The sequence below is a fragment of the Sturnus vulgaris genome, chromosome 20 (genome assembly GCF_052056855.1).
Source record: "Sturnus vulgaris isolate bStuVul1 chromosome 20, bStuVul1.hap1, whole genome shotgun sequence".
Lineage (NCBI taxonomy): Eukaryota > Metazoa > Chordata > Aves > Passeriformes > Sturnidae > Sturnus > Sturnus vulgaris.
This window is the reverse complement of record NC_142262.1, coordinates 8,598,335-8,607,605: the sequence shown is the minus strand read 5'-3', so window position 1 is coordinate 8,607,605 and position 9,271 is coordinate 8,598,335. Positions and strand designations below refer to the sequence as shown.

General features: G+C 45.8%; 1 protein-coding gene and 4 non-coding genes across 5 annotated transcripts; 4 read left to right on the top strand and 1 right to left on the bottom strand.

Annotated features, from left to right (window-relative positions):
- Nucleotides 1–3,989: 3,989 nt before the first annotated feature.
- LOC148221582 (uncharacterized) lies at nucleotides 3,990–9,112 on the top strand. The gene is made up of 3 exons (XM_088176563.1): nucleotides 3,990–4,501; nucleotides 4,569–4,665; nucleotides 5,462–9,112. Exons 1-3 carry the CDS (start codon nucleotides 4,326–4,328, stop codon nucleotides 5,525–5,527), a joined length of 339 nt encoding a protein of 112 aa, XP_088032689.1. The 5' UTR covers nucleotides 3,990–4,325; the 3' UTR covers nucleotides 5,528–9,112.
- Nucleotides 4,017–4,123, bottom strand: LOC148221586 (U6 spliceosomal RNA). The gene has a single exon (XR_015807867.1). It is a non-coding gene; the product is annotated as a U6 spliceosomal RNA (small nuclear RNA).
- On the top strand, nucleotides 4,956–5,027 carry TRNAM-CAU (transfer RNA methionine (anticodon CAU)). Its single transcript has one exon. It is a non-coding gene; the product is annotated as a tRNA-Met (tRNA).
- On the top strand, nucleotides 5,955–6,026 carry TRNAQ-CUG (transfer RNA glutamine (anticodon CUG)). The gene has a single exon. It is a non-coding gene; the product is annotated as a tRNA-Gln (tRNA).
- TRNAQ-UUG (transfer RNA glutamine (anticodon UUG)) lies at nucleotides 6,937–7,008 on the top strand. The gene has a single exon. It is a non-coding gene; the product is annotated as a tRNA-Gln (tRNA).
- Nucleotides 9,113–9,271: the final 159 nt, after the last annotated feature.

Genomic DNA, 9,271 nt, shown 5'->3' with positions numbered 1-9,271 from the left:
TATGCATGCTAATAAAGTTAAAAATAGCATGTAAAAACAGAGGACTGTATCAGCGTCCTCAAAAATTAATTACTACATAAGAAAAAATTTCAAAGCAATTAAGTTAATGTATATTTGCCATTTTTGTGAGGGGTTTTGTTTTTTTTTTCATCTCATTAGGATCTGCCAGCCAGTGTTAATTTCAGCTGCTTGAGCCGATCCTGCCTGTGTGACAAATGAATGAAAGGAATGCTTTCAGTGCCACCAATATTTGTATTCATGTTGGTTTTACCACCTGGACATCTCTGTCAGCAAGGTGAGTATTTTTCCCCTGAGTGGTTTCACACAGGTCCCGAAATGAGCAGCATTCCTGGTACATGGAATTGTGTCTTACAAAGCAGCAGCTGCTACTCAGGAATGAAATTCCAAAGGCAATTCCCCAGGCCCCAAAGGTTAGGGTTTGTTCACAGCAATGCACAGACATGCAACTGAGGGCACCAGGTGCAGAAGCTGCCTCCTCCCAATCCCAAACTGCAGCCACTCAGGAAGGAATTCCAGAAGTTTATATATATATATTTACATCAATATTTATAGAGGTTTGTATGGCAGTCTCATAGCTACATCAACTCACTCTCTCCCCTTCCATCAGCTGAAAATCCTGGCTGTACTATCACCTTTCTGTTGGTGAATATCTCACTGTGCTCAGTAATTTCCAGAGCAAACATCTTGTTTAGCTCCCAGCTGTAAGCGTGGCAATAATGCACCTTACAAACCCCAGAAGCCCATCTAAAGTGTAATTTTCATTTCAAAATGCCCTGTGTTGCTACAAGGGCCATCATTTAACCCAGGAACATGTCTAAGTACCCCACTGATCTTGTGTTTTATGAGTATTTGTGAGATGGGTTTGAGAAACTGCTCCCTGGAAATGCCAATGCAAACTTCTTCATACAGGAATTAATGTATCTGTTGTGTAAAGGGATAAAGAGACCAAGTTGATCTAGCCAAGTATCCTGTTTCCAGGACGCATGGGAAGCTCAGCCCTTTCACTGGATTTTCTCCCAGATTCCAATTATCCATGATTTAAGGACTGGGAAGATGAGGGGGACTCCAAACCATTTCATTAAGCAGGTGTGTGAAGACCTACAGCTCAGGAACAAAATCCCTTTTAGACCCCTCTTAATATTTTGGACTTCATGATGTCCTACTTTAGGGAGTCTTTACTTAGCTTTTTGCATTTGTTACATAATTGTTATTTCTAGATAGAAAGGGAGGTATGACACTGGCACAAAGCCATTTATTTCCATGTTCCAGTGCAATACTGACACCTCATTAAAGGACACAGCACAGCAGTAACATAAATCAGCCCCTCAAAGACCATCTCTCATCCTGTAACCAGGCTGTTTCTAACCCAAAACAGAATCAAAGCAGCTATTTAAAAATTAGAAATAAGAATAAAGCTGAAAACTGAAAACCACAAGGTTTATCACCACATGATTCATTCCAGCAGGAGACTTTGCTTGTCCTTAGGGCTTTCAGATCACCTCAAATTGTTAAGAACAGAATATAAAAGATAAATTGACATTCAGTTAAGGGGGAGCACAGTCATTTCCAAACTGAGCTCCTGGTCATTTGGGCCTTCAAGATACAACACAGGAACTACTTTATTCTAAGAGATTTTAAAGAAAGTGAAGACAAGACCTGCACTCTAACTGCACCTTGAGCTGTGTAATCCAAATAAAAATCCAAGTAAAATCCAAAGTAGAATTCCTCACATTTGTTCACTGCTGAGGTTGGATGATGCATCACATTTAAATTCTTTCACATGAGCTTCCTAACTTCCTTCTTTTATCTGTTATCATCATATCTGAAAAGTATTAATAATTTTTTATCTGAAAAAAAACCCTGAACTATGCTGTGTGGTACCTAATATACAATAAAACATGCAGAAAACATGAAGTAAAAAAATAAAAAAGAAACAGTCAATCAAACCAAGAAGCTGAAGCATTCTTACTACAGAAAAATGGCATCTCTAACAATATATTTATTTCATGTTTCCTATTTTTACTTTCTCCCCCTCACCATCTGCCTCTGTTCTGATTTTTTCTTTCAAAAGCATCCACCTTATTTAGCTTCACTCACCTCATCACAGGATTCAGGCTGAATTAAAACAAAATCCCCAATGCCAAAGCCAAAAAAGCTGTATGTCTTCATAAAAGACCTTCTAAAAATAATTTTCCTTTTCCTTACAGTAGCTGTAGGTCTTTAAGAGAAGCAGTCTATCTTGATTCAGTGCTTTGCTACACACTTTCTAGGCAAGAGAATTGGAGCTTTTTGGCCCCTGGTAACTCTGGGCTGTTCCTGTGCCTTCAGTGTTGCTCTTTTCTCCAGATCTTGCCCTGTTCTTTTGGTAGCCAGCACTGAATCCCACAGGAGTGAGATCCTTTAGTGTGGAGAAGGAAGGTGAATTAGAGAACCTGCAGCAAGAACTACTCCTTCCATCATGGAAGGAGCAATGCCCAGGGGGGTTTGCTGTTCTGTGGAGCAGAGTCCCACTGCTTTGCTTAAGGCACTCTGCATGAAAATAAAACCATTTTGGGGAGACAATCCTCAGACGGGAAAGGTGAGAAATAGAGAATGCCCATCTTTGACATGTGTGCCATGCAGGGCCAGGAGAGCCTGGCAGTGCCACAGCCTGCACTGTGCTGCGTGCAGGGGAAGCCAAGGATAACGAGGAGAAGATGAAATACAAAAAGGCACTAACCTGTAGCAGCACCACAGTCCGGGTCAGCAGGCAAGTCCAGAAAGGTCAGGACAAACGCTCTCATTTGTGAGTCAATTCTCTGCAGCAACCACGGTGAATTTATTACTGCAGTCAGTGCATGGGCTAAGGAAAACTTCTGTGCCCAGCCGGGGTGCAGCCCTGAGCCTCTGGATCTCTTGGGGAGAAATGTTCTGTGCAGGGCACTGAGGAGCTGAGCCAGGTCAGAAAACTTCTCAAGGCACTGGCACCTCTGTGCCTGTCATAAATACATATTATGGTATTGGCTTTGTGAAAATATTAAAGTGGATACTCTATGTGTAGTGTTAAAATAGTTTTTAAGATATAGTTTTCTTTAAAAGTTATATAAGCTAAGAAAATGTCTTTGTAATAAGTAAACTACCTACTTAGTTAAATAACACCCAATAAAAACACCTGCTACTAATATACCAATTACCAACACCAACCATCTACAAAAATTAAAAACCACAACCCAAATTTAGAGTAATAAGAAAAATAAATTAAAACCACAGCCAAAAAACACACATACTCTAAAAAAGCAAACTCAAAAAGTAGACATGTAAAACGGTTCTTAAAACATAAAAAATAGTTTGTAAAAAAATTTGAAAATGTATAATGAATCTGTAAATATGCAACAAGCTAATAAATTTAAAAGGTGCTTCCTAAACAAGTGTGCTCTTAACTGAATACCAAGCACCCGGCCATTAAAACCTTTTACTTTATTATTTATCTTGTATTGTCTTTTATTAAACTTTTTAAATGTTACCAAAAAAGTAAACCTCGTTTTTCACAGTGCCCATCCTCGTGCCTTCAGGGCCAGCGGGGCCTTGGCACGGGGGCAGAGGGAAAGGAGCAAGGGACCCTCTGTTCTCCTGGCTGTGTCTCTGGGGGTCCCGGGAGCTGCTGCGGTGCCACAGGGGGCTCCCAGCATCACAGAATCGGTCACACTGGAAAAACCTCCGAGTCCATCACGTCCGACCTGGGACCAAACGCCACCTTGTCAACCAGAGCAAGGCACTGACTGCAATGTCCAGCTGGTTGTTGAACACGTCCAGGGATGTGTCTCCACCCTGGGCAGCCCATTCTGATGTTTAATCACCCTTTTCACGAATAAAATCGTCCTGATGTGCAACCTCAACGTCCCCTGGTGCGGCTCCAGCTGTCTCCTGTCGCAAGCCTGACCCTCACATGTCAGGAAAAGCGTGGTCACCCCCCAAACTTCCCTTTCCAGGCTTGGAGGGCTGGATGAGAGGGAGGGAAAAATATGGAACGCTTCACGAATTTGCGTGTCATCCTTGCGCAGGGGCCATGCTAATCTTCTCTGTATCGTTCCAATTTTAGTATATGTGCTGCCGAAGCGAGCACGAACGAGCCTGCCTTCCCGCCTCTATTTGTACCCGCAGAAGCCGCTCTCCGCAAGGTCAGGGTGACCCGGGTGGGACAGCGCGGCGGTGCCGGCGGGATCAGCAGCGGTCGGACACAGCTCCCCGACCATTCCGAGCGTTCGGCGGGCAGGAAACGGCGGAAAAGCGGGGGGACAGACCCCAAATCGGGCCTAAGACGGGTTATGCAAATAGCACTGCAGTATGCAAATATGCGCAAAGCACTCTGGGGCGGGGCGGTACCGGGGCTCCTCACGGGGCCGCTCTGTGTCAATAACCCTCGGCGGGCTCAGGGGCGCGTTGGGCTGCGCGCAGCTGGGAATGTGGCGCTTTTCTGTGGTGACACATGGGTGATTTGGACGTAAGTTAGTTAATATTGCTGGCCTGTGGCGATATGCGGCTGGCTGAAGCCGTTTGTCGTTTCACAGAGTCACAGAGTCGTTCGGGTTGGAAGGCCCGTCTGGAGATCAAAGCGCCCTGCCAAGGCAGGGTCAGCTGGAGCAGGTGACACAGGAGCGCATCCAGGTGGGTTTCAATGTCCGCAGAGAGGGACACCACCGCTCCCTGCGCAGCCGTTCCACTGCTCTGCCACCCTCAGTGTGAAGAGGCTCTTCCTCTTGCCGAGGCGAAACTTCTTGTGTTTAGTTTATGACCTTTACTCCTTATATATTTGGAGTGTATCTCCGGGACCGGCAGCTGTGCGGGCCTGTGGCTCAGGGACGGGCAGGGAGTGTGGTGTGTCCATGCGGAGCGCTCTGTGCGCTGCTCGGCGCTGTCCGTTCTAAGCTGGGCTGGGAGGAAGGGCTGGTGCGAGCAGCAGAGTGGCGCAGCGGAAGCGTGCTGGGCCCATAACCCAGAGGTCGATGGATCGAAACCATCCTCTGCTAGCCTGCGTTTTTTTTCCGTTTCCTTTAATCTCCCCATGCTCTCTGCCGGTTGTTTTTGGGTGTGAGCGACAGTGGTGTGGCTGGTGCGAGGACAGTTGTTTTTCCTAAAATCTTGGAGACATGCAGTGCGAAGGACGGACAGAACGCTGCGCAGTGGGATGCCTACGGCCCTTTTAGTGTCATTTGAAGGTCTCGTACAGTCCCAGGATGGTTTGGGTGGGAAGGAACCCTTTCAGACCCTTTAGTCCCACCCCGTGGCATGGTTAGGGACGCACAAGTTACTCAGAGCCCCGTCTGACCTGGCTTTGAATGTTTCCAAGGATGGGGCATCTGCCACCGCCCATCTCTGGGCACCCTGTGCTGGTGCCTCAAGAACCCTTATGGTGAAAAGTTTCTTCTTTATCTGTCATTAAAAAGCTCTCATGTATTGAAAGATCCCCCGGGAGCCTTCTCTGCTGCAGCTCTCTCAGCATTTCCTCACAGAAGAACTGCTCCTCTGAGCATCTTCATGCCTTCGTCTGGACACACTCCAGGCATCAAAAACTCCTTACACACATTTACAGTTTCTCCCCATCTTGCCGGATTGAATGCCAAACAATGTCAAACAGCAGGAAAGCAAAATAAAAAAAAAACAAACATGAAAACGTAGAAGTCAGTGCGCATGGTATTGGAAGTCTGTATTCAGCCTCTGGATCTGAGGAAAAGACTCCGTGAACTTACTTAATGCCACCGTGCTTCTCAGTGGGCGTTCTTTTCAGGGCTGCAGAATGTGGGAAATGAACAGTGGAATTTCTACATGGGATGAGTACGTGCGGAACACGTGGAAAACCAGCAAAGCAGGGATTTTATTAATGGATCTATGGGAATGGTAGGGTTCGCTTCCCTGCCTTTGGCTCAGATGGCGCGGCTCGGGGGGCCGTGTTGTGTGGTTCCATGGTGTAATGGTTAGCACTCTGGACTCTGAATCCAGCGATCCGAGTTCAAATCTCGGTGGAACCTGAACATTTTTGCCGCAAACACATTATTTCTTTCCTGCTCAGAGCCATGAAAAATGACTTTAAGGCGTTTTTCATGGTCTGTTAGAATGCTGTAAGCGTCCCATGCCTCGTGGAAAACGTATCTAAAGTAGAAGAATAACCACTCAGAGAGTTTTTCTGGGGTTTCTCCCCTGTATCTATTGTTTATTGCAGCCAGGATAGTACTGTCTGACAAATTATCTGAAGAATCTCACACGTCACAGCATATTGTTTCCTTTTCTTTTTGTGCTTTGGATTGCCTATGTGGAAACAAGTTCTAAATTCTGCATCAGCAAAGCTGGTGGCAGCTGCTGAGCTCTGCAGGGATGAGCTTTTGGGGTGTCTCTGACAGCAGATGTTTGCTTTCTGCCCTCATTATACCAGAGGTGACCTTATTTTGGCCTTCTGGTGCCCAAAAGGGTTCCAGGGGAGCTGGAGAGGGATTTGGGACAAGGGACTGGAGTGACAGGACAAGGGGGAAGGGCTTCACTTCTGCTGGAAGGGAGGATTAGCTGGGATATTGGGAAGCAATTCTTCTCTGTGAGGGTGGGCAGGCCCTGGCTTAGGGTGCCCAGAGAAACTCGAGCCGTGCTCCATCACTGGCAGCATTCAAGGCCACGTTGGACCGGGCTCGGGGCAAGCCGGGCTAGTGAAACGTGTCCCTGCCCATGGCATGGGGCTGGGCCTGGATGATCTTTAAAGTCCCTTCCAACCCAAACCATTCTGTGATTCTGTGAAGACAACGAATATCGCAGAAACTCGGAACAGACACGAAGATTTAGGTCGTGTTAAGTTCCCGTCGGTCATCCCAGGTACACGGGCAGGGATTTCCCAGCGGGATTTGTTTGCTGTGGATTAATTGTGGGGGCTGGCGGAGGGCAGAGGCACCGCCCGGTTCTATGGTGTAATGGTCAGCACTCTGGACTTTGAATCCAGCGATCCGAGTTCAAATCTCGGTAGAACCTGTCCCAGGTCTCTGTTTTTGTGCCTCGCAGCGCGGCAGGGACAGAGGGGACGGAGCCCCAGCGTGTCCTGGACCCCAGCTGTGCCACGCTCTTCCCACTTTTCTTCAGTGCAACGAATTCCACAAAAGACTTTATATAATTCTTACTACTTTTTAATTAGGTGTTTCGTTGTATGTTACTGCTGTTTTACATTAAATACTTTTGTGGGGAGGGGAAAAAAGGCATTTACACTGTGGAAAATTTCATCAGGCAGATGTGCAGAATTTGGACTTTTTTTTTTAGATGCACCCAACTACTCACTTGGAAAATAAGGGCAGAAACACAGTGGTTTTGGATCATCTCTGCACAATTTAAATGGATATTCCCTCTGCTTCATTGACACAAACCCTCAGTAGTTATTTTTCATTTTCAGAGCAGCTAAGGACATTTTAACACCTTGGCTCCCCTCCTCCAAACCTGTCCTACGAGTGACTTGTTTACACAGCAACAGGAACAAGCCTGCTCTGTTCAACAGCTCCTCCTCCTCCTCTGGCCAGGTAACTCTGCCTTGCTGGCCCTTGAAAAAAAACGACAGAACACCTTCAAATCGATTTATTATTTAGTAGAAATCCAGAGAACATGTGGAAATGCTTGCTCAATTCATTAAATTTTCATACAACCTACTGATGAAAAAAATGCCTTATCTACGTGAAGATGAAAATCAGCCCTTTCTTCAACTGTTGGGTCAGGTCACACACAAAGAAAGATCTTTTCCTGTGCACCAGTGTTTTAGGTTACTCTATCCAGTAACCTCAGCACAACCAGCCCCTCTCACAGGCTGGCTTCAGGCACCAACATCATTCTCCCCAGCACAAGAGCTTTAAAGCCACAGGGCCTTGTCTGCCTTGCAAGGAATCAATATATTAATTGACAATTCTAGAGAGCAAATTACCATTTCCTACAGCAATCTGGCAACTTCCTCCTTCCATTTAGCAGAGTTTGAGGTGCAGAGCTGTAATCCAAAAGTCCCATAAAGTGCTGATGCAGTATGCAGTAAAACCACGTGTACTTCAAGAGTTAAACTTTTACATGCAATGAGACAGAATCAGCACAGAATTGAGTACTGAGATTTATTCACAATTCATGGTCATGCTGCAATTGAAAACAAAGCACCAAAATCTGGGTAACTGAACATTATCTAAGTATAACCCAGCTGAGACTGCTGCATTTGGATATCTGCATTACTCTGGGGGCCAGCACAGCCCAGGGCTGCAGGTCCTTGGCCACGGGGGACACTCACAGGTGCTGTGGCTGAGGGAATCCTCCTGCACCAGGCAAAGGGAATTCACAACACACAGGAGCAGTCTCAGAGCAAAGTACCATAACCCCAAGAATCCAGCACTTGACATGCTCAAGTCAAGAACATTCCAAGACAATTTTATTAATTCGTTTACTCTGTCCAATTCCTTTCCCACAATCCCTCCAGTTTATAATTTTCTAAAAATCCCCTTGTCTCAGCACAACATTCAAGGGAGAGGTAAAGCACTATGGCTGTGGCCACATTAGGAGCTTTTCCTGTTGCTGAAAAGGCAGTAGCAATAAAAATTATTAGGGAATCAGTGAATTAAATAGTGCTGTAACTTCAGAAGTGTGGCTACAAACATGTGTTGTCAACATTAGTGGGCTTTCCAACTGCAGATTTAAAGCCAGAATCAAACCTTAGGCAAGTATTTCACTATATGTGAAACTGTTGAATTTCAATGGAAGCAGGTGAAGGAGGAAAGATTTACAGGGTAGAACTTTTCTTTCCTTTTAAACTGACACTTTAAAGAAAAGGCCTTTAAAAAATGACAACATTTTACTCCAAAAAGTCTTATAAAACAAAAACTGACCAAAAAAACCACCCCAAACCAAGTCTCAGTTACTTAGGTCACTAATGATAATACATTCTGTGTAGCCACTACAGGCTCAGTTAGATGCCTTTGAAAAAGAATTCTGCAGCAGACAAATCATCAACAGCTCTGCACTGTGACTACCTCAATAGGTTCAAACCCTTGAGCAGATGGAAGAAATGCAGGATCCAGCTGAAACAGGTTACTTTAGACACTGAGCCATGGATTTCCCTTGCAGTGGGAGCAGAGCAGATTGGTTCCCCCCACTGCCCAGCCCATTCCTGGGCTCCCCCAGCAGCACAGGGAGTGAGGCCCCTCAGTGCAGCAGGCCAAAGTGCCACCCAGCCCTGGGGAGGAGCCAGCACTTTGTACAAACTGTTCAGGGCTCTGCT